This window comes from Dreissena polymorpha, chromosome 8 (genome assembly GCF_020536995.1).
Source record: "Dreissena polymorpha isolate Duluth1 chromosome 8, UMN_Dpol_1.0, whole genome shotgun sequence".
Classification (NCBI taxonomy): domain Eukaryota; kingdom Metazoa; phylum Mollusca; class Bivalvia; order Myida; family Dreissenidae; genus Dreissena; species Dreissena polymorpha.
Window position 1 is genome coordinate 63392504 of NC_068362.1, and position 26623 is coordinate 63419126.

A 26623-nucleotide genomic window follows, 5' to 3' on the forward strand; every position below is an offset into this window, starting at 1 on the left:
CTTGTTGATGCAATTTAGGCTTTTAATGACCCCAGTTTACAAATGTTCACGGCTTTTTAGATTGAGCTCATCGCCAAATGGTTGCTATCGATTTTCGCTGTCAGATCAACGCATCGCTGTTTTGTCCAATTATACAGCTCCGTAGGCGGAGTCAGGAAGCTACAGCCGCGCGCTGTTGAAGCGAGAGCCAATCAGAATTGTTCGGCGTGTTTCGTCATTTGGCGGGTCTATTTCCAGGCAAAATACTTACTTCCTCAAAACGTATGAGTAAAAACAAATAGTTCATTTGCAAATCTGAACAAAAGACTGTTAAAGATCACTGTGCATGGGGATTTGAGTAAGATAGACAAATGCAGGTGAAAATATAGAAAGTAAATCTCCATGTTATTACAAATCAACAACAACATGTCGGATAAAGTGAACAATGGTAAAAATGTTGAGTGCCAAAGTAAAAACGACACACAAAAGGAAAAGCATGATTCCTCAAGCGAATCTAAGTCGCCTGTTAAAAAGCCACATCTGTCATTCGGAATATCACAAATACTCTCTGGAAAAAGCAGTCGAAACTCGATGTCACCGTCACCGACAGACTCCGTCAGTGACGTGATAGACGCGAATGACGTAAAAAGTGATAGTGAAAATGAACACGAACTCGATATCGAAAATGAAGATCGTATTTATTCCGAAGGTGAGGGGCGCAAATCACCGTCGACGTCGCCGGCGTTGTCGGCATCAAAATACCAGGCGGCCCTGGCGTCACACGCACAAGCGATGTACTCGCTGGACTTCGCTGGTACCCCGCTATTTTCCCTCGCTGGATGTGGGTTGTACCGGGGAACTTCCGGTGGTCTGGTCAAGGTGCCGGCGCAGAGACCCCACCCTATGTTGCAGATGTTTAATCCATACAATATTCCGTGGATAGACTTCCGGCGAGACCGCTTCGGAGGTGAGACAGACAGTAAGGCACTTTAGTTCCACCTATTGTCTTGAATGATACATTTTAGCATGATATCATAATTAATTTTAGTAAAATTTATTAGCTTTGTGTTAAGCTGTATTCCATCGAGTGCTCCTTAATTAAGTGGTCATAATGACAGACATAAATACGGGAAAAATGAAAAGGAAGAACATTACAGTTTCCTATAACATAAAACAGGCACATACCTTTAATGCTTATTTAGACACCCATAAGTTCATTCTCTGTATTACCAAAGCGAAACTTATTTTTTGAAGAAAGCTATTGTTCAATCGACCGCTCATTGATCAGGGCTCTAAATAATGACCTCCGGATTAGAAAGTTGGGCACTACATAATCAGTATGAATGACCTCTTTTAAAACACTTTTGTGACCTTCTGAGCAATGCGATTTTTTTAGTGTAGATATTTAGTACTCGAGAAAACTAGTTAAGAAAGCTTTATGGATAAACATTCATATCACGCTTGTTTGCTTAACATGTGCCTATATTTGACAAATACTTTGAGAGAAAAAAAAACGGTCGTTTGTATGAACTGCAGTAATTTAGCACAAATATTCTAACATCAATTCTGAGTAGAGATGTCCCTGTTTAATATATCATTATAATTACAAATGCTTTATGATAATCTTTGCGCATATTTTAATATGCATTGTTTTAAAACCAGTTAATTGTTATCAATAATAGCAACCTTATGCTCATCTGTCGAATGACACAGAGCTCAAGTATCGTTGTGAAATACGTTCAATGTCAATGTCCAGGTCTTTGCAATGTCATGTAAGAAGCGAAGTTATTTGAAAATTATCGTTGTATATCATCGAATAATCAACACTGGATCGTTATTATTGGTTGTGTACATAAATTGCCTCTCCTGAATGACAAGAACTCATACTGACAGTACGCAATTAGAGTTTTGATAAAGTGCTCAATAAAGACGATACATTGAAAATGAAAGTAATTTAATAATAATAATTAGGTATCTACTTCCTGTTTCTATCATTTTGTATTGCATTTTTGTTGATTAGTAGTTTACTTTTTTATAATTCATGTTTAATTTTATAATGTATTTTATTCATTAGTTACACAATAACTAAGAGAATAGCTAAAATAATATTCATCCTAATGCTCAAATCACACACATAATGTGTTGAGTTATGCATTTTATAAATACTTTTCTTCAAATCTTGAATATTGTATGTAATTTGAAATGTAAAGACATATTTTGTTAAAAGAATTTGTATCAAACTTTAATTTCCGAATAATAACTTGTCACAGTTTTTAAACGCTTTTTACGTAGATTTGTATACATTAAATAAGTTAACAATAATATAATTGCGAACAAAATAAATAGGTTAAAACGAATATTATTAAACTTATTAACATTTAAAGAAATTTATTAAAAAAGAAAAACCAGAATAAACTTCCGCTGTGTGAATATGAAGTCACGTGACTTTATATTTAACGGTTCCAAATTAGTTTGAACCTTTGGTTTGAAACACTTTAATAGATAAGGATCACGCAAGTTGTTTCCGTAAACCCCCGGGCCCGTTATTCTGATCCTAAACTTGTTTGGTATTCCATGTTGAGTTTTCCATATTGTTTGCTAAATTTGATGTTATCACGAAATTATCAATCGAGTTTGTGAAATGATTTGCTTCATTTGATCACATTCGCTAAAATAAAATTATCAAAATGTACTCAACGCAGCATTTGGAATGTAGATTATATGAAGATTTCTGCGTGTCATCACACATTCTTATTAAGGTAGGTTATCGTTAAACAGTTAGCGAATTTTAGCCTACGTAGATATTATATATTTTGACAATGTTAAGGAAAGAAATGATGTTTCATTATTTTTGATCCAATTTAATTAACACTGCACTCAGCTGATAAACGTACGACATGATGTTATAACAATTGCGTGTATATAATACTTGTACAATAAGCTGTAATACAAGATTGACAACAAAGACACATGCTCAGAGGCGACATGAAAATAAGTAAGCATAAATAAGCGTATGATTCGTTTATAATTATATATAGAGAATAGCAGGTTGCTGCATGATCTTTATGTAATATATCATGCAAGGCTTAGAATATTTTAACGGCGAGGCAATAACCTGTTTTTCTGTTTATCATACATCTACGTCCCCGATTTTAAAGAAAAAAAAGCTGCAGTTTTAGCGAGAAAGAATATGACTTATGTCGTTTGACATGTTAATAATGACGCCATGAGCACGCGCGCTTAAAATTTGTAAATTTTTTTTTTTGCTGTTTGTGTTGCATTTGGTGTTTAAAATATACTACATCTTGGTATCAAATTGTTTGTTTTGTTGAATCTGATTCGATTTTACTAAAAGTAATTACCTTATAGTTGATTCCGAGTAAAATGACCATCCTCCACACATGACTGATATAAGAACTTCCTGTTGACCATGATATAAAAAAAATTATGTCAGGCAACGCTATATCAGGCAGATATCAATGCGGTGGTATGATAACAGATCATTTTACACCTGTTGTGAGCAGAATTATGTCATTCTTAGCAACATGTTTAAAATGTGATGTTTTTTCCCGATGCCAATTATAATATTTTTGGGCTATTGTCGTAACAACCTGATTCTTAAACAAAAATTTTTTTTCGAAGAAGATGGGAGCAAATTACTATGAAAATGAATAATTCTATTTCCACGCTTCAAAAGCAAATTTCTGTTGAGTTTGTTATTGAAAACGAAAGAAAACAATAAGTTTGGTCTTACACGTTTAAAGCTTTTTTCATATAAGTATTTTGGTAATATTACGTCTCCGAGACAAAGGCTTTAATTTATCAGACACCCCCCCCCAATAAAAAGAAGAGAATAATACCAATGCGTGTTCCTTTTGAACCACTAAAGCAGTATACAAACTTTTGTAAATGTATATATACGACTTTTCTTTTTCTGTGCGAGGGTGAATGTTCTTGAATGGAAAACGAAAGTAATTGGCCCAAAGCATTTTGTATTATTTATACAATTTCACACTACATATATACATGACTCACTTCTTTATCGAATCAAATGTCTCCAACCCAATTAATATTACAATTTACTGAAAACAACCATATATAAATTCTATCTTGACTTTGTGCTGAAAGTCTTATACTTTTACTCTCTGCCGAAAATCCATTCAAAATCAAGACTCATTCCTGCCTTGGTATCCCTTTTAAACACCGAGCCGACGCTAGCATGCAACTTGTCTCAAAGGTTAGCACTACCTAGCATGTAAACGCTAACTAGCCTCCTATTAACAGTTGACAGCTACCTAGTATCGAACGAGCAGCCTGCCTTGAAAGGAACTGATATTGGTTTAAGTTGGCAATATTTTGCGTTAACTTGACGTAACCTAATACCAACTTGACTCAACAGAATGCATACTGTGCTCAAAATAATTTAAACTTAACGCAAAGCAAACTTGACCCAACAAAGTGTGAATTTGACCCAACATGATGTACATTTGACCCAACATAATGTCAATTTAACCCAACATAATGTCAACTGAACCCAACATAATGTTTTCGTAACCCAACATTATGTCAATTTAACCCAACATAATGTCAACTTATTCCAACATAATGTTTTCTTAACCCAACATAATGTCAACTTATTCCAACATAATATTTTCTTAACCCAACATAATGGCAACTTATTCCAACATAATGTTTTCGTAACCCAACATAATGTCAACTTATTCCAACATAGTGTTTTCGTAACCCAACATAATGTCAACTTATTCCAACATAATGTTTTCGTAACCCAACGTAATGTCAACTTATTCCAACATAATGTTTTCTTAACAAAATAATGTTTTCGTAACCCAACGCAGTGTTAACTTTACATAATTGAACTTAACCCCAAATAATGCCAACTTAACAGAATATAATGTCAACTGAACCCAACATTATGTCAACTTAACCCAACATACTTTTACCTTTCCCCAAAATAATGTTAACTTAACCCAACATAATAACATAAAGGCAGTTATGACGTTCTATAACCCAACATGCGATCGGCCAACTAGCATGCTAACACGGAAAGAAACTGACAAACTAATACGCTTACAGTGTGTGTTTGTTTTTCGAAGTTCATGATATAATGCCGTCCAAGCACTCCGACCTGATTAACTAACTAGCCTCGCGAAATTTGGGACGAATTTTCAGATATATTAACAGCTAGCAATGTAGTTGTTATTGACATACTTTCAATTTAGGCGAGGTCCTGGGTTGTGTGTGTGCGGGGGTGGGGGTGGGGGGAACGGATTATAGACAAGTATTACACCTTCAATGGAGGAATGAATAAACTACGCTGTTTTCAGGGGCGGTTGTTTTAATGATTATACCAATAACAATCTAACAATGAACATGTAGTTAGAATTTTATTGATTTAAAAAGTTAAGAAAAATTATACACGGTCATCCACACTGTTTGTTTCAGCCGGATTCGAACTCACCTTTAAAAATCTCACACTTCAATATGAATATTATATTTGTGCGCGTACGCATAGCACCACCTTATGTATATGTGTAAAAGGGGTTAAATGCATGAGCACAGGCTAAACAGGGACGACACTTTCCGCCTTAACTGCATTTTTACTAAGGAGTGACCTTTTTTAAACGAAAAATAAAAGCGGAAAGTTTCGTCGCAGATTAACATGTGCGGACTGCACTGGCTAATCTGGGACGACACTTAACGTACATGCATTAAACCCTTTAGCACGGTCCATATTATATTAATAAAGAGTCCACGAAAAGCGTCCCGGAGATAAGTTTTCGATAATTGTGGAATTAAATAGTTCACGGAGCATAAACTGGCATTGTCATATTATATTTTTTTCCATTGGCTTATAAGCTGTTTATTTATTCAATAAGGTTTTCTTCAATATATTTTGCATGTTTAATGCAATCTCCACGCAGAGTTATCGTTCCTTGCTCTCACATACAATATCTACCATGACAAGAAAATTCAAACAGCATTGGTAGTATTTAATTTTTTTTAAAACTTTTATATTATAAAAAAGAAGTAACATTTTCTTTTATATTTTAAAAAAAGTGTATAAAATTAAGTTTATAATACCAAATGACATACCTAATTAAAAAAGTCTAATTAACAACAGTAAAATGATCGTACCACGTGGTTAGGCTATCATCACGTTGTTGGTTATATGAAGGCAGGGATTTAATCCAGCTGTTCTGGTTCCAGTCAAATCTCTGCGCGGAGGTTGTGTTTAATGGAGAGTCAAAGCTTTTCCAGAATGAACTCAAGTCGCACTTTGCACTTCCACCAGCGTCAAGCGTTTGGTTGAACTGTATTTTCGTCGTGTGTTTGATATGTTTATATGAAAAAGCCCTATATGATTATTAAGATAATACATTTATTGATTACGTGATACTTAATTATATCATATCTCAAAGAAATATCGACAAAGAACAGCCATGCATAGTAATCCGCCATCATTAAAATTCGTACGTCGACGGCGGAACGATTTCAACACATGATTATTTCTCATATTTATAAAACGTGATAAAATCGCTGCGTCTGAATCGGGTCGTGTTGATAGATTCACCAACACTTTAAGGGAGATATTTTCGCCCTGTCATTAATAAAAGTTTCCATTCATTTCCCCTAATTTATTAGCAAGTAGATCGACCACACACGTCACGTGCGTGCATGAACTATTTGTGTACGTGAAGTATTGCATAAAGACACAGTTATCACAGTAACGAAATAAAATTCTTAGATAATGTCGGTTTACGCTTATTACAGTTACACGCCATTCCAATGTCCTGTTATGACATGCTTGGAGTATAAATTATTAAATGTGTTCAAAGAAAAAAATAAATATGACGAGTTTTCTTTACAATAAATTTGAAAAAAAAAGTTAACCTGAGAACTTTTATCTAAAAACGACTGCCAATCTGCTGAAAAAAAAAGAACAAAAGTTAAACAAAAAGAGAAAGAAAGAGAGTGATTACAAATTCGGTTAATTTTATCGCCCTCAGCGTCATTATTGTATATTGCCAAAATAACCATTAAAAGTCATTTGCTAGGCATTGTTTTGTCGTTTATTGCGCCTATCAAATGTATTGAACGTTTACGCACATTCAACATCGTTTCTATGCCAAACAGTTGCAGTTCAAACTCCGCGCTTTCCTGCTGCATTCTCGAGAATTTAAGACCTCGTATTTCTAATGAAGTCTCCAACAAAAAGGCCTGTCGGACCGTATTTGGTACAAAAACGAATATGGTACATTTGTACCATATTCGGCCGAATATGGTACAAATGTACCATACTCGGACCGAAGATGGTACAATTTTCGACCGAATATGGTACAAACATTGTACCATATTCGGTTGGAATAAGTTTTTCTATGCTCGCCAAAACGTATTTGGTACATACCAAAAAAACTCATAAAAATGAAAATGGCCTACGTATATGGTACATAAATTATGTATTTCTTAATAAATGAAATAGTCTGCCGATGTGTAAACTTTTTTTCAAACTCAAATACATTGTATTAACCTAATATTGGAAGTGACAAAAGTATCATCATCATCATCATCATCATCATCATCATCATCATCATCATCATCATCATCGTCGTCGTCGTCGTCGTCGTCGTCGTCGTCGTCGTCGTAACTAGCAGTAACAGAAACAGCTAACCTAACCACACTTTACATGGATTTTGCTGGTTGTGTAACTGTTTCGCCGGCTAGCTTAGTCGGTTGCGCGTCAGATTGGCACGCAGGCGGCCTGGGTTCGATTCCCGGGCGGGCCAGATACTTTCGTGGAGATCATTAATAGCAATTTTCAAATTTTTAAAACTTTTTTTTTCGAAAGTGTATTTTCACCAAAATCCGATTTAAGAGATTTTGAGCTCTTTTAAATGAATATATCTCTCCAAAAATAAGGATGTTTGACTGGCTGCTTTAGACAGGTGTGACTGTATTCCTAAACATTACTTTGTAAAGTTGATTTGTCGTTCCGACGTCATATTGCTGAGAAGCCGACAAAGCTTTGAAGTTTCCGATTTTTTCTTTGATAACGTGCCGCTTTAAAAAGGCGGGAATTTTGCACACGAGTCTTACTCAGAAGTCAGTAACCATATTTGACTTGGCGGTCGGCAAGAAAAGTTGTGATTTTCGACTAGAAAGAATTGAAATCCAAACTTTCTTCAAACTTCAAAAGAATTCTTGACAGTAAATACTGTACATAATTTTAATTTTCAGTTGTCTTAATATGCATTGATGTTTTAACATGCATTGAATTTTATGTTTTATGCCCCCCCCCCCCCTCAGAGTGCATTTGCAGTTGTCCGTCCGTCTATCCAATTGTCCGTGGCATTCCTTCCGGGTGCGTAACTCCTAAACTGCTAAAATATTTAAGCTACAGTCATTTTTTCGAAAGTGTATTTTCCACCAAAATCAGATCGAGCTCCTGTAATCTGTAGATTTGAACATTTTAAATTTTATGGAGTTTATAGGTCTTTGACCTTCGAACCCTGCCTAGTCGTGACTTCTGGTGAGCGACCTAGGCCCCCAGGGCCCCTTCTTTATATCCCTTCCATCCACGTAGCATTGGTTTCTACAGACCGTTTGTCCGTTGACCGCCATAAGTTTGCCCGCTATTTTTCCCCTGAATTTGAATTCGGTTGGATTTCAATGAAACTTTACATGAAGTACTTGCTACTTTCATTGCGCATATTGCCCGGAAGTTCGGATTGTAAATTTTAGCGGAGCTATCAGACGAGTGATTTTAGCTCAGCTCATGTCGTGAGACATTCGTTTTCGACACGCGGTGTTCAATACAAGCTCTATTAACTAATGAAGTATAAATGTATAATAACTTATTATATTATTTCAGATGAAGGAAGCAATTAGGAGAAAAAGGAAGCAATTAGGGTGCTTGCCCAGGTCGAAGTACGACATTATTGTCAGATGTTTAAACGGATCGTTGGATGTCCCTGTGAAGAAACGGACACCTGAAGAGAATAATTGTTTGGCCATGATTAGAAAACGTAAGGACTTCGAGCTTGGTGACCGGGGTTCTTTATTGTGTGGCGGAAAGCAAGTCCTTGTGAAAGAAGATCTTCCTAGATTTGTTGAGAAGATGTTCATGGAAAACAAAGGATGTGGAGCAAGGGTTATTTACAACAAACTGAAAGTAAATTACACGGGGTTCTCGGAACAAGCTATCCTTGAAATACTGTACAATAGCAAGTATTACCATGAGAAGTATCCGAGATTTACAAACAAGCCAAAGCCAAAGACAATTACAGAAGAGGAACCAGGCAAAAGATGGCAGATTGACATAATTAACATGAAAAATCAAAGTGTTAGCTACAAGGGGTCCACATACAGTTATATTCTACAAGTCGTGGACGTTTATTCTAGGTACGTTATGCCAAAACCCCTGAAAACGAAGAGTTCGCGTGAAGTTGCAAAGGCATTAGAGGACGTGTTGATGGTTAACCTTGCCCCTGACATCATCCAATGTGACAACGGACTGGAATTTAAAGGCCCTAGTATGAAACTTTTGTTGAACAAGTACAACATCAAAATGATCAATAGTAGGCCGTATCATCCTCAATCACAGGGCAAGTGTGAAAGGTCAAACAGTGTTATAAAGGCCAAGATTCTATTTGCAACAAAAAGTAAACGTGGATTTAACTGGGTCGAAGGGCTTCAAGATTTAGCCTATGCCATAAACACAAGTTTCAAACGAGTTCTTGGGGGTCTCACGCCCTTTGAAGCCTACTACGGAAGAAGTCATGTTTTTACCAAAGAACGTCATAGTTCTCGTGAAATAAAGAAAACCATACGGCGAGCAAATAAAAAGGCTTACAGGTCGCTGTTGAAAAACGCAACTTCCCCAAGCAAGTACAAAGTAGGAGAGACAGTATTAATTCGCTATCCCTTTCGAAAATCCAGGGTGCCAACCAAAAGATATGTTATCGAAGGCAAGGTAGAAAAAGTAAAACGAAATGGTTTTTATATCGTGTCATTTCAAGTACCGAACAAACCCGAACTTGGATTCGTAAGCAAATCGGTTGGGGTCGAAAACATGACTAGCCTAACTGTTGCGTTAGAGAAACAACGAAAAATTAAAAAACATTCATTAAAACAGAACCGCTCAGAGAAACAAAATCACAGAACTAAGTACTATCATGTTTTAACACACCATGAAAATCTGCAGTTGTTGGATGGGGTGAATATTGCCATGGACCCAAATCCGGATGGAAATTGTCAATTTGCTGCTATATCGCATCAACTTGGTAAAATTGGTATATACAAAGACGTAGATGCTTTACGTAAGGAAGCAGTCCATCACATTGTAGAAAACAGATATTTCTATGAAACTTTTGTCTATGATGAAACATTTGATGAATACGTTAAGAATATGTCTAAGAATGGGACATACGGCGACAACCTCACGCTCATTGCACTTATGAGAGAATATAATTTGCAGTGCCTGGTAGTTTCTACCCGAGGACTAGAACACTCATCAAATGTGTCAGCAGATGGAACGTTCGATGGTGATGTTGGAACAATTGCATTGGGGTATTTCCCAGAAGGATTTGGCATGCATTACGTTAGTATCCGTATCAATCAACGCGTGTACAAGGACATAATACCACGCTTAGAACAGTCGTATGACAACGGTGACTCTGGCGACAGCGCTGCGTCTGGCGACAACGCTGCGTCAGGCGACAACGCTGCGTCTGGCGACAACGGTGACTCTGGCGACAACGGTGACTCCGGCGACACCGCTGCGTCTGGCGACAACACTGCATCTGGCGACAACGCTGCGTCTGGCGACAACGGTGACTCTTGCGACAACGGTGACTCCGGCGACAACGGTGACTCCAGCGACAACGGTGACTCCGGCGACAACGGTGACTCCGGCGACAACGCTGCGTCTGGCGACAACGGTGACTCCGGCGACAACGCTGCGTCTGGCGACAACACTGCATCTGGCGACAACGCTGCGTCTGGCGACAACGGTGACTCTTGCGACAACGGTGACTCCGGCGACAACGGTGACTCCAGCGACAACGGTGACTCCGGCGACAACGGTGACTCCGGCGACAACGCTGCGTCTGGCGACAACGGTGACTCCGGCGACAACGGTGACTCTGGCGACAACGGTGACGTCTCTGTGTGTTCAGCCCTGAAAGAGCTTCAAGATATGATAAACAATAGGAGGGCACAGAAGCGAACGACTTTTCCATTTCTGATGTACCACTTCACATTCAAGTTGAAATGTTTAAGTTCTGCATACAATCAAACCCGTCAATCCAGTTTGTGTTGGCGAAGGTCGGCAAACCCTTTAGAGATTTAATAAGGTCAATGAGTTTGCAAACACCTAGAATTTACATTCGGCCGGATATTGGACTAGATACTAGTAACAGAAATCATGTTAGCGTTCGTTTCCTATTAACAAGAGCGGGCAGAAACAGCGGTCTTATTTCGGCAATAAAAGAAATCATCAAGGGGCCAAAATGGGCAAACGCATGGCTGCGTTTGCGTGTTAGTGGAATCGGTTGGTATGATATCATAGATGTCATGTACAGACATTACAGGTGAAATATACATGTATATCGGTGTTTGGAAACCTGTTATGTTATTTTTGTGATTGATGATTATGTTCTTCTACCGGAAATTTGTTGTCATTTGCTCATTTACTGGTAACTTTTTACGAAGCACATTTGGGATATTTTGGCTGCTACTAAAATGAATGTATATATGTATATTATGTCTTGTCAAAATGCTACAGTTGGATTAAAATTTAAATGCTGTTCTATGTTCTTCAATATTACTTTGAAAAATCCTGTCAGTATACCAATAAATGAAAAAAGTACAAGTTTGTTGAATCTCTTGAATGAAACAAATTATAAAATACAAAATGTAAAATGAATATGTGATGATGATGATGACAAAACATTTGTGATGATGATGATGGTAAAAAAATTGTGATGATGATGGTGGTGGTGATGATGATGACAGTGGTTATGATGATTGGGGTTTGATGATTGTGGTGATGATGATGATGATGATGATAATGATGATGATGATGATGATAACAAACGTTTTGGGATGATGATGACAGCGATGTTTATCGGACGATGATGATGGTTATAATGATGATGATAAGTTTTTAGATGATGATGACGGCGATGTTTATCGGCCGACGATGATGATAATGATGATGATGATAACAAAATATTTGTGATGATGATGATGGCGATGTTTATTGGCCGATGATGATGATGATATTCTCATCGTCGTCATCATCATCACAACATCCTCATTATCGACCGAAAACATCGCTGTCATTATCATCACAAAAAAAACTTTTGTGATCACCATTACGAATCATGATAATGGATATGATGATGTTGGTTTTGATGGTGATGATGATGGTGGTGTTGGTAAAGATAACAACGATGATGATCATTGGGGTGTTGATAATTGATGTGATGATGATGATGATGATGATGATGATGATGATGATGAGATAACGATGATGATGATGATGATGATGATGATGAGATAACGATGATGATGATGATGATGATTACGATGATGAGTGTGTATCATATTCGGAACGAATGTGGTACATTTTTCATCCGAATATGGTACAAGTTTGTACCATATTCGGTCAGGCATTTTACCCCAAAACTGCAGATACGTATATGGTACAATTAGACAGTTGTACCATATTCGGCCGAATATGGTACAAACTTGTACCATATTCGTTTTTGTACCAAATACGGTCCGACAAAGGCCGTTAATTTTCAGCGCCCTCTGAGAATCATTTGTGGCATTCGGGAGCCTTTCGTCACTAAAAGCGATCCTCTGAATTATTAATGCGGCAAATACAGGGTGACTACTTAATTTCAAAGTGTCAACTGTGTAGCCTAAATTAGATAACTTAAGATGCGATCATTGTTTCTTTTAGATTAAAGGAGATGACTGTTCATTGTTTCTACTAGTTGGTAAGTGCATTGGTAAACAAAAGGTCACATTCAGCCATTACGGGACAAACACACAAGTCATATAATCCGAATGATCGAGGTGTTTGCTCGCATACACTATGTTACCAACACTCTTCGAATACCACCTATCTTTGTTTCATATTTACTTAAATGTTATTGTCCAAGTCAGGTTCGTCGCATTGCTTTGTTATTACACTTTATGTTGTGGAGTGTGAAAATATATAATTATGTTTGTTTTTTATTTGGAGCTACCCAGCGAACTCGAACATCTTACGGACGAACGTACGGAAAACATCCCTACAGTACAACTTCCTCTCTCTTCGCGACGGGAGCTGTTTGTCATAATTTCACGTGTATTTCAGCACGAATATTTTAATGCACAGGCCTTTAACTAGGATCTGTGGAACAGTTCGTTGTTCAGTTATCGATAAACTACTACAACGGGTTTATACGAACAAGTATTACTTTACATTGAGCAACTGTACATCTATCTTACAGCATCTGGACTACTAATTCAATCACGATTGCATGTTTAGGTTGAGCAGGTTCATTTTTAATATGTAAGAATTATCATTGATGGTATTTCATATCCTTTTTAAAAATAGTCTTCGTGTTATAAAAAGTTTCTGTTTGCGCATCTTTCAATTTCTACCCTGATAAACTTCAATATATAATCCCTATATGCTAGCCATGTATGTTCTGTCATTGAACACCTGCTATTGGGGACACGAACAGCACTGACAGCAGGCGCTTATCAGTTAACTCTCGTGTGTGCACACGTTGTGGATAAAACTAACTGGCAGATGAAGATCACTTATTTTGAAAATGATTTATGTTTACATATTTGTCTCTCAGTGGATCGTTCATACGCGCATAAACACATCAAGTATGAAACCTCATAGCTTAAACAGCCCGTAAAAGAAAACGTAAATATAATATACGCTGTTTATGCTAAGAATATTCCGTGCCAAACAGGCCATCAAACCATGTTGACGCCAACACTTCAAATTTTTATTAAACGGTCCACAGCTGTTGCGATCTGCCCAGTATGTCTTTTGGTAGGCAATCCAGATGAAAATCACGCATAGCTAACTTGTAAGGATTTTATTTGGTGTTGCAAAATAAATATTGCTATAACCCTTTACAACTTAGTTACGTATTTTGACGCATGTGTAGTTCCTTAGAAAGTTACATGTAATTAAAGACCTTTCTTACTAGATTCAAATTTTAAAGGCTTCATCTCTCTAACCCTAGGTACTGATGAGCAGCAAACAGCATAAAACCTGAACAGACTGCGAGTGACTTCCAAGCTTTTCTGGTTTTATGCTTTTTGCACCTAGCCATTTTCACTTTTCTTTTGAGTGGGAAAGGGTTCAAGGAGATTATCTTAAAATTTCATGCAATAATACAATTAATACCTGTTGAATGCATATACATGTGTTATATAAGTTGGCATATATTTCGTTGCTTTCTTTTTTATAAATTACAGGAGGATGGCCATGCAGTATACGGATACTACTGGTTTCTGTATACGGATACTTCTGGTTTCTGTATACGGATACTACTGGTTCCTTTATACGGATACTTCTGGTTCCCGTGTTACACGCGCGTTTGAAAACGTTTATGCGTAGAAGCGTACTTTAGGCGTTACATTATGATGCTTACAGATGCTAATAATTACCAACATTTGTATGTTAAACCCATTTATGCCTTGTGGACTCTCCCATCCTTCTAAATGGGATCAATTTATTTCCAAAATTAGGGATATCTCGTATATTTATTTCTGTTCATGTATTTAGAATATTTATTACAGAACTTTCTTTAAGCAAACAACGCAGACCCTGATGAGACGCCGCATTATGCGGCGTCTCATCTGGGTCTACGCTGTTTGCAAAGGCCTTTTTTTCTAGACGCTAGGCATAAATGGGTTAATGTTGCGCTGTATCGTTTGTTTATACATTGAAGAAAATCTTCCGTTAAATAAAGCACTTGCGTATATTAACAATAATGTCTCTGGCAATGTTTTTTGGAATACCATTATATGTCTGAAGCTGTACACAAACGGTTGCTTTTTACAAAAATTTCCACTTAAATGAAACTATCAGATTACAGAAAACAATGAATGAGGTGACTTTAAAACACTTTTAATTGTTGTTTCAAGTGTTAAAAAGCTGTATTGGATAGCAACAGAACTAATCGGTGTCGACTTTAATAATTCCTCTGGTAATCCTCTCTCTGTAAATTCTTTTTCTCACCCAAAGAAATTTAATTATCCCCTCCATTACGGTTGTAAAAAGGTCCATTTACAAACGAGACCTTTGTTCCGATGTCAAAACTAATTGTGACCCAATTAAAGTAATTGTTCTTCACGAGATCGGAGCAAATCCCACGTGACATCCGTGTTAAGGGAAGACATTACATTTCTCTGTGCATTTTACGACCGCTTAATCAGACCTGTTAATCGAGTTTAGAAACGAATACTGTTATTGCAAGAAATGCGTCAGTGAATGTGTGAACATAGTTTGTTTTGTTAGAATAGTTCGAATTGCTAAATAATTAATTTTAATGTTTTTCCATATAATGTGCTCGGTAACTGTGTTGGATGCCATTTTGTTGTGGGATGGTTTCAATGGTGCTGCATAGCGGCCGAATCTTTGAACAATTGTTGTATTAAAGATTGGTTCTTTAGAAAAACAGCATGTGCTTCAACAATTATGTATTTGTGGACGTAACGTCGTTATACCACTTAATGTTTACAAACCCTGTTGGCATGCTGTGACAGTGTTCACATTGCTTACAGGGCCCACCTGTAGCATTTGGTTTGTTACAAGCATGCTGATTGGTGTATTGCTCTAGAGATAATCTTTAGGCCCTGTCAAATGCCGCGTTTTAAATCAGTTATCGGGTTAATGATAACCCGAGTCGCGTTGACAGACCGCCCGACCGTGGTGTGTTAAGACCGACATACATTTGAGCCACGATTTGTGAAAAAGGGGTTAATTGCATGTGCGTAAAGTGTCGTCCCATATTAGCATGTGCAGTCCGCACATGTTTATCAGGGATGACACATTTCGCCTAAACTTGATTTTTGCTAAGACGAGAATTTCTTGAACGAAAAATATCATAAAAGAGGAAAGTGTCGTCCCTGATTAGCCTGTGCGCAATGCAGAGGCTAATCTGGGACGACACTTAACGCATATACATAAAAACCCTTTTCACAGAGCGTGGCTTATTTGGATTTTTGGATGAAATACGGCGCTCGGCAAAGTTTCCTTGGTTCTTTCTAGTAAAATAAAATTGATTACAACACAATACTTTTGTCAGTCGCAAACACACATTGTTTTATGAATCCATATAGCATCCGTGTTGGAATTTCAAACATAAGTTGGTAATGTATTACATAAAGTACTGGGATCATTTCCTTGCATAGTGAAATGCCGATAGCAAAAAATTAATTAAGTCCAATATTAAAAAGAGCATGCTTCATCCTTCGCTTCATGTGTACAATTTCTATCGGTCTTTAAAATTAATTTAAAATTATTAATCTAACACACCATAAACTTCAAATAACCAGGCATTAATTATTTTGAACAATTTTTTTTTTAAAAGTATGTTTTATGGCTCTGTAAAATGTGCCTACTTTTGAAAAAGTGTTCTGTTCAATGGATCGTGTTTAGTAATGCATAAAATACAGATTTTCCATGCTGAGACTGTCGCAGCTTATAAGATGTTCGTTTGTCATGTATGGTCTTTTCAAATATTTTGTTGTTTTACATTTGATATTTTCTCTTTTTTGTGTAACATATGTCATGCGTTATTTATAGTAGCCTATTATGAACGCGTTATGTTGACTAGCTCATCATAATCCTTGCATTTTATACACTAAATGTCCGTAACTTTCAATCCTAATCGACAAATACTAATCGACAAGTGAGAATTGCAAACTAAAATGAATATTCCATTTATAATTTTATCACACTAATACAGAGTAATGCTCTTTTTCCCGTTGCAGTTGTTCGACGAATCGGCCATCCGTACCAGAACCGAACGCCTCCGAAGCGCAAGAAACCGCGCACGTCATTTTCCCGCCTCCAGATCCTCGAGCTTGAGAAGCGCTTCCACCGCCAGAAGTACTTGGCGTCGGCGGAGCGCAGCGCCCTGGCCAAGACTCTCAAGATGACGGACGCCCAGGTTAAGACGTGGTTTCAGAACCGCAGGACTAAATGGAGGTAATTGGTATGAGTTGTTGTTGCTTTGTATGGTCATGCGTTTTAAGATCATTTGAAGGGTTGGCGATTTTTTGGTGTTGCCGCCATTTCTAGCAATGATATAAGCGTTATCACCGCCAAAGCTATCACGATTTATTTTCTTTGAGTATGTCACTTTGCAAAGCCGTTATATGTTTGCGTGTTCTTTCTTATTCACCAATTTAATAAAAATAATCTACTTAACCGCTTTTTGAGAATGAACACAAAACCGTATGCTGTTCCTTGCGAGATTCTATTTGAAAATCGCTTTGAGCTATGTCGGACCGTATTTGGTACAAAAACGAATATGTACAAGTTTGTACCATATTCGGCCGAATATGGTACAACTGTCTAATTGTACCATATACGTATCTGCAGTTTTGGGGTAAAATGCCTGACCGAATATGGTACAAACTTGTACCATATTCGGATGAAAAATGTACCACATTCGTTCCGAATATGATACACACTCATCATCGTAATCATCATCATCATCATCATCGTTATCTCATCATCATCATCATCATCATCGTTATCTCATCATCATCATCATCATCATCATCATCATCATCATCATCATCATCATCATCATCATCACATCAATTATCAACACCCCAATGATCATCATCGTTGTTATCTTTACCAACACCACCATCATCATCACCATCAAAACCAACATCATCATATCCATTATCATGATCGTAATGGTGATCACAAAAGTTTTTTTTGTGATGATAATGACAGCGATGTTTTCGGTCGATAATGAGGATGTTGTGATGATGATGACGACGATGAGAATATCATCATCATCATCGGCCAATAAACATCGCCATCATCATCATCACAAATATTTTGTTATCATCATCATCATTATCATCATCGTCGGCCGATAAACATCGCCGTCATCATCATCTAAAAACTTATCATCATCATTATAACCATCATCATCGTCCGATAAACATCGCTGTCATCATCATCCCAAAACGTTTGTTATCATCATCATCATCATCATTATCATCATCATCATCATCATCATCATCACCACAATCATCAAACCCCAATCATCATAACCACTGTCATCATCATCACCACCACCATCATCATCACAATTTTTTTACCATCATCATCATCACAAATGTTTTGTCATCATCATCATCACATATTCATTTTACATTTTGTATTTTATAATTTGTTTCATTCCAGAGATTCAACAAACTTGTACTTTTTTCATTTATTGGTATACTGACAGGATTTTTCAAAGTAATATTGAAGAACATAGAACAGCATTTAAATTTTAATCCAACTGTAGCATTTTGACAAGACATAATATACATATATACATTCATTTTAGTAGCAGCCAAATTATCCCAAATGTGCTTCGTAAAAAGTTACCAGTAAATGAGCAAATGACAACAAATTTCCGGTAGAAGAACATAATCATCAATCACAAAAATAACATAACAGGTTTCCAAACACCGATATACATGTATATTTCACCTGTAATGTCTGTACATGACATCTATGATATCATACCAACCGATTCCACTAACACGCAAACGCAGCCATGCGTTTGCCCATTTTGGCCCCTTGATGATTTCTTTTATTGCCGAAATAAGACCGCTGTTTCTGCCCGCTCTTGTTAATAGGAAACGAACGCTAACAGGATTTCTGTTACTAGTATCTAGTACAATATCCGGCCGAATGTAAATTCTAGGTGTTTGCAAACTCATTGACCTTATTAAATCTCTAAAGGGTTTGCCGACCTTCGCCAACACAAACTGGATTGACGGGTTTGATTGTATGCAGAACTTAAAAATTTCAACTTGAATGTGAAGTGGTAACATCAGAAATGGAAAAGTCGTTCGCTTCTGTGCCCTCCTATTGTTTATCATATCTTGAAGCTCTTTCAGGGCTGAACACACAGAGACGTCACCGTTGTCGCCAGAGTCACCGTTGTCGCCGGAGTCACCGTTGTCGCCAGACGCAGCGTTGTCGCCGGAGTCACCGTTGTCGCCGGAGTCACCGTTGTCGCTGGAGTCACCGTTGTCGCCGGAGTCACCGTTGTCGCAAGAGTCACCGTTGTCGCCAGACGCAGCGTTGTCGCCAGATGCAGTGTTGTCGCCAGACGCAGCGTTGTCGCCGGAGTCACCGTTGTCGCCAGACGCAGCGTTGTCGCCGGAGTCACCGTTGTCGCCGGAGTCACCGTTGTCGCTGGAGTCACCGTTGTCGCCGGAGTCACCGTTGTCGCAAGAGTCACCGTTGTCGCCAGACGCAGCGTTGTCGCCAGATGCAGTGTTGTCGCCAGACGCAGCGGTGTCGCCGGAGTCACCGTTGTCGCCAGAGTCACCGTTGTCGCCAGACGCAGCGTTGTCGCCTGACGCAGCGTTGTCGCCAGACGCAGCGCTGTCGCCAGAGTCACCGTTGTCATACGACTGTTCTAAGCGTGATATTATGTCCTTGTACACGCGTTGATTGATACGGATACTAACGTAATGCATGCCAAATCCTTCTGGGAAATACCCCAATGCAATTGTTCCAACATCACCATCGAACTTTCCATCTGCTGACACAATTGATGAGTGTTCTAGTCCTCGGGTAGAAACTACCAGGCACTGCAAATTATATTCTCTCATAAGTGCAATGAGCGTGAGGTTGTCGCCGTATGTCCCATTCTTAGACATATTCTTAACGTATTCATCAAATGTTTCATCATAGACAAAAGTTTCATAGAAATATCTGTTTTCTACAATGTGATGGACTGCTTCCTTACGTAAAGCATCTACGTCTTTGTATATACCAATTTTACCAAGTTGATGCGATATAGCAGCAAATTGACAATTTCCATCCGGATTTGGGTCCATGGCAATATTCACCCCATCCAACAACTGCAGATTTTCATGGTGTGTTAAAACATGATAGTACTTAGTTCTGTGATTTTGTTTCTCTGAGCGGTTCTGTTTTAATGAATGTTTTTTAATTTTTCGTTGTTTCTCTAACGCAACAGTTAGGCTAGTCATGTTTTCGACCCCAACCGATTTGCTTACGAATCCAAGTTCGGGTTTGTTCGGTACTTGAAATGACACGATATAAACACCATTTCGTTTTACTTTTTCTACCTTGCCTTCGATAACATATCTTTTGGTTGGCACCCTGGATTTTCGAAAGGGATAGCGAATTAATACTGTCTCTCCTACTTTGTACTTGCTTGGGGAAGTTGCGTTTTTCAACAGCGACCTGTAAGCCTTTTTATTTGCTCGCCGTATGGTTTTCTTTATTTCACGAGAACTATGACGTTCTTTGGTAAAAACATGACTTCTTCCGTAGTAGGCTTCAAAGGGCGTGAGACCCCCAAGAACTCGTTTGAAACTTGTGTTTATGGCATAGGCTAAATCTTGAAGCCCTTCGACCCAGTTAAATCCACGTTTACTTTTTGTTGCAAATAGAATCTTGGCCTTTATAACACTGTTTGACCTTTCACACTTGCCCTGTGATTGAGGATGATACGGCCTACTATTGATCATTTTGATGTTGTACTTGTTCAACAAAAGTTTCATACTAGGGCCTTTAAATTCCAGTCCGTTGTCACATTGGATGATGTCAGGGGCAAGGTTAACCATCAACACGTCCTCTAATGCCTTTGCAACTTCACGCGAACTCTTCGTTTTCAGGGGTTTTGGCATAACGTACCTAGAATAAACGTCCACGACTTGTAGAATATAACTGTATGTGGACCCCTTGTAGCTAACACTTTGATTTTTCATGTTAATTATGTCAATCTGCCATCTTTTGCCTGGTTCCTCTTCTGTAATTGTCTTTGGCTTTGGCTTGTTTGTAAATCTCGGATACTTCTCATGGTAATACTTGCTATTGTACAGTATTTCAAGGAAAGCTTGTTCCGAGAACCCCGTGTAATTTACTTTCAGTTTGTTGTAAATAACCCTTGCTCCACATCCTTTGTTTTCCATGAACATCTTCTCAACAAATCTAGGAAGATCTTCTTTCACAAGGACTTGCTTTCCGCCACACAATAAAGAACCCCGGTCACCAAGCTCGAAGTCCTTACGTTTTCTAATCATGGCCAAACAATTATTCTCTTCAGGTGTCCGTTTCTTCACAGGGACATCGAACGATCCGTTTAAACATCTGACAATAATGTCGTACTTCGACCTGGGCAAGCACCCTAATTGCTTCCTTTTTCTCCTAATTGCTTCCTTCATCTGAAATAATATAATAAGTTATTATACATTTATACTTCATTAGTTAATAGAGCTTGTATTGAACACCGCGTGTCGAAAACGAATGTCTCACGACATGAGCTGAGCTAAAATCACTCGTCTGATAGCTCCGCTAAAATTTACAATCCGAACTTCCGGGCAATATGCGCAATGAAAGTAGCAAGTACTTCATGTAAAGTTTCATTGAGATCCAACCGAATTCAAATTCAGGGGAAAAATAGCGGGCAAACTTATGGCGGTCAACGGACAAACGGTCTGTAGAAACCAATGCTACGTGGATGGAAGGGATATAAAGAAGGGGCCCTGGGGGCCTAGGTCGCTCACCAGAAGTCACGACTAGGCAGGGTTCGAAGGTCAAAGACCTATAAACTCCATAAAATTTAAAATGTTCAAATCTACAGATTACAGGAGCTCGATCTGATTTTGGTGGAAAATACACTTTCGAAAAAATGACTGTAGCTTAAATATTTTAGCAGTTTAGGAGTTACGCACCCGGAAGGAATGCCACGGACAATTGGATAGACGGACGGACAACTGCAAATGCACTCTGAGGGGGGGGGGGGGCATAAAACATAAAAATCAATGCATGTTAAAACATCAATGCATATTAAGACAACTGAAAATTAAAATTATGTACAGTACTTACTGTCAAGAATTCTTTTGAAGTTTGAAGAAAGTTTGGATTTCAATTCTTTCTAGTCGAAAATCACAACTTTTCTTGCCGACCGCCAAGTCAAATATGGTTACTGACTTCTGAGTAAGACTCGTGTGCAAAATTCCCGCCTTTTTAAAGCGGCACGTTATCAAAGAAAAAATCGGAAACTTCAAAGCTTTGTCGGCTTCTCAGCAATATGACGTCGGAACGACAAATCAACTTTACAAAGTAATGTTTAGGAATACAGTCACACCTGTCTAAAGCAGCCAGTCAAACATCCTTATTTTTGGAGAGATATATTCATTTAAAAGAGCTCAAAATCTCTTAAATCGGATTTTGGTGAAAATACACTTTCGAAAAAAAAAGTTTTAAAAATTTGAAAATTGCTATTAATGATCTCCCCGAAAGTATCTGGCCCGCCCGGAACAAATGTACCATATTCGTTTTTGTACCAAATACGGTCCGACAGAGCTATATAAGGATTTATCTCATCGATACGTTTTTTTTTTAATTTGTGTTACGAAATTGAAAGTCGGTCGAAACGATTTGTAATTTATTGTATACACTTGCGGTTGCTTCTTCTACTGAACTTGTCATCGCCAATGTTCTTTCAATATACTGAACTAATACTTGAAATTACCAATCCCAATAAACAATGCAGTTGTTTATTAAAAAAATACACGATAGTGTCCTTGTATTTACAGACGACAGACGGCAGAAGAGCGGGAAGCGGAACGTCAGGCCGCAAACCGCCTGATGATGTCGCTACAGGCGGAAGCCAGTAAGACGGTTTACGACATTCGAGACCCGTTATGCATGAGCAATTCCTCACTTCACGCTCTACAGAATCTGCAACCGTGGGTGGATGAAACCCAGAGAAGTTCGAGTTAACAAACAATTGAACGTTGTTCTTTTATCACAATAATATTAACGTTGATGAGACGCCATAAACAGTATCCGGTGAAGATGTGTCCGTGTTTGATTGGTATTTTTGTTGTAATGGACACACATCCCAGCCTGTCTGACCGATCAGTACTGTTTGCTATGAAATTTAAACATTGTTACTGTATTGATATGCAGTTTTCAATATAAACAGAGTCTACATCAAGTATTTATCATTGACTATAACTCAATGTCAATGTTAATTGAATTTGTCTATGTTAAACTAACTGTCTTGTTTGAATTTCATGGATTGATGTTATGAAGGTATGGGTGCGCAAAATAACAAACGAGTGATGAATTGAAACATGCATTTACAACAAGTAAAGCAAGATAATGTTTAAAACAATCTTGAACTGTTGCAAATTTTCTACCGCTCTTTGCAAATTCGTCTACAATCATAACAAGGAAAAAAGACCATTGTAATAGATGTATAGTGTGTGTTGATGAACTATTTACATGCAGTGTGAAGTTTAAATGGGGCACGTTACTGTATCAATGGGGCATTAAATACACAAAATTTATGCTCTTTTCCACCACATATCTCTGCCTACTCTTGTTTTTGATAAAACGCACTATATACATTTCAGCGCATAAGGGTCGGAGAACAGATTATTTTTGTTCGCATTCGTGCAGAATACTAATGCATAAGAACGGCATAATACGAATAACCATCAAGCATTATATATGTTTTGAAGACTCTATCCAATAATATTTAAATTCATTTTGCAGAAATCGTTTCTCATAGTCATCTTATCGAACAAAATAAAACAAAAACGCATTGTACTTAAATAAAAACTATTGGATGAGTATTTAAAGTATAACTTTTTGACGCACCAGAGGTCAACGAATACTTATTTTATGTTCGAATCGGATAAACAGGAAGGTATTTATTCCATTCGAACCATATCGCTTTATATAACAAATTAAAAAAAGCAGTGGAATTAGCGCCGTATGATTCGTTAGAAATTAGTTTGACTTTAAAATCATTCAACTTTTTTTAGGTGTACTGGGGCTGTAAGAGATGGAATTTCGTTCATGTAAGCCGTTTTATTAATGTGTAAGCAGTAACTCACATTTATGCAATTCAAGTAAATCGATACGAAATAACGCTATGTCACTATATTTATTCAATGTATACGCAGCCTTTTTTAATGAAGAAAACAAAAGCAGTTATAATTTGTTGAATACACGAAATGGATGGATCAAATCCGCTATCTGTTAAATCTATCTTGGTTGGAATGTGCACATGTCAGTATAAATCCTTATATTTTCCTTTATTGATGTAGTCTTACTTGTAATGTTATGCATTTTGAATCATTGTGTCTCGCTCTGAGAAAATCGGGTTAAATGCATGTACGTGAAGTATTGTCCCAGATAAGACTGTACGATACTTTCAGCATTTATGGACCTTTCGTATAAAGGAAGTCTCGTAAAAACGAAAATCAAGTAAAGGCGGAAAGTGTCGTCCCTGATAAGCCGGTGCTGGCGGCGGCCCGATTACCCAGGGCGAGTTTTAATTATAAATCAATATGAACCGCGCTCTGTGAAAATGGGGTTCAATGCATGTGCGAAAAGTTTCGTCCCAGATAAGCCTGTGCAGTCTAATCAGGGACGACACTTCTCGCCTAAACTGGATTATTGCTAAGAAGAGACTTTCTTCAAACGAAAAATACCATAAAAGCGGAAAGTGTTGTCCCTGATTAGCCTGTGCGGACTGCATAGGCTCATCTTAGACAACACTTCACGCACATGCATTAAACCCCCTTTTCACAGAGCACGGCTCATATATAACACGCCTGTAATGTGCTACACTGAAAGACGTATAACGTTATGTCGTTGAAATGGATTTTCTTTGACAATGTTAACATACATTTCGTTTTAATTTATTGTTACATATTAGTTTTCTTGCAAAGACAGAACTACATTTCTATTTGTTAAACAAAGGTAGTCATGTTGTTATTGATACAATTGAGTTGCCATTTTTATATCTTTTTTAAGAATTCTAGATTTGTGTTTGACATACTTTCCTTAGAGAAGCAGTTCATTCGCAGACATGAAAATCCATTAATAAAAAACCATGTTTATGTACACAGTGCTGGAATTCCAATATAAGAATTATGCCCGATTAGGTACATTGTACATTGTATGGTTATATATTGTTTTTGACGATCTCGGCTTGGGATGAACCTATGAAATAAACGGGTATTACTCTGAACATTTTAAACGTGTGGTTGTCGTTTTATCGTTCATATCTATGTTAGTAAAACGTTACATATCAAACAAGTCGCCCATTTTTGCTTTTGCGCGTATTCGAATGATATACTATCCTGTTTAATACTATATCACATGTTTTATTTTGTGAAATTATGGTTCTTAATAAACTACAGACTTATGCCTAGACAGCGACGTGACCTCTAGGTCTGCAGCCGCATTCATTTGGTGATGATGTTGCCCAATATCCGATAGTCGATATGAGCCTCGTTCTAGGCGTAATACACGTGCGCAAAGTGTCACAGTCCGCAATTCAGGAACAACGCTCTGAAATATCGTTCGAAGATAATCCTTTTAACGAAAAATTCAATTAAAACGGACGTGTCGTTTGTTTTTGATAAGTAAGTGTGAATTGCATAGGCTAATCTGGGACGACACTTAACGCACATGAATTAAACCCAGTTTTTCCAAAACGAGGCTCATTTTATCTCCTGTTCAGCGTCCTTGAAGTTTAAGACATGATTTTGACAGCTGATGACAACTTAAAACGTAACATTGAACACTTGATATATATATATATATATATATATATATATATATATATATATATATATATATATATATATAATATATATATATATATGAATCAATGATGACTATGTATGGCTTTGATTGTATGGTAAAATTACATTTCATCCACTAACACATGGAATATTCGATAATTTTCAACAAATATGTAAAATGCTCATACAGTTTACTGGACGGGGTGCCCTCGGGTAACGATCCTTATCATACCTAAGAGAAATATATTGTAATAGGAAAATTACTCAAACAACTGTATTAAAATATATATAAAATACATCGCCATGTACAAAACGAAACTGTGAGTGAAATTTAATAACCACTATAAGAAAAGAGTTAGCATGTTTATGCATTTAATAATAAACAGTTGTATATATGTACACGTTTCTTACGTGTGACACAAAAAGTAGCAATTAAACATGTTATCAGTGAAAGAATGCGTAGGTCGGTCGATATGTGTCGACAATTTGCACCGTATTGTCCCGTATTATCCCGTATTATCCCGTATCTGTAACTGTAAGTGGCCCTCGACCAAAATTAATGGAAAACGTCAACGCTCGTTGAAACGTGTTTGTTCCGATGTGCATCTGGTCACGAAGTGAGGTTCACACTTAGAAGCCTCTAAAACCTCTGGATTATTAAGTGATTTCGCTTGCTTTTGTAGAACTCTTATATCACATATATCGAAGTTTAAATGTGGGTATATATACAAGCATTACTTGAAATAATATAATCACTCACTGCCTT

At 37.5% G+C, this 26623-nt stretch overlaps 1 protein-coding gene across 2 annotated transcripts; it reads left to right on the top strand.

The window, feature by feature from the left end:
* The first annotated feature begins 276 nt into the window (after positions 1 to 276).
* Positions 277 to 24675, top strand: LOC127841929 (T-cell leukemia homeobox protein 3-like). Of its 2 annotated transcripts, none has more exons than XM_052371065.1 (3): positions 277 to 958; positions 17017 to 17233; positions 22846 to 24675. In XM_052371065.1, exons 1-3 carry the CDS (start codon positions 382 to 384, stop codon positions 23030 to 23032), a joined length of 981 nt encoding a protein of 326 aa, XP_052227025.1. In that variant the 5' UTR covers positions 277 to 381; the 3' UTR covers positions 23033 to 24675. The 2 variants fall into 2 exon arrangements, with proteins under 2 accessions (XP_052227025.1, XP_052227026.1); XM_052371066.1 differs by having other exon boundaries at positions 277 to 946.
* Positions 24676 to 26623: the final 1948 nt, after the last annotated feature.

Excerpts from the sequence above, each read along its gene's own strand:
- LOC127841929 (XM_052371065.1), top strand. The coding sequence starts at position 382 with ATGTTATTACAAATCAACAACAACATGTCGGATAAAGTGAACAATGGT. Across the intron at positions 959-17,016 it reads CTTCGGAGGTGAGACAGACA|TTGTTCGACGAATCGGCCAT; the intron begins GTAAGGCACTTT and ends TTCCCGTTGCAG. Across the intron at positions 17,234-22,845 it reads AACCGCAGGACTAAATGGAG|ACGACAGACGGCAGAAGAGC; the intron begins GTAATTGGTATG and ends TTGTATTTACAG.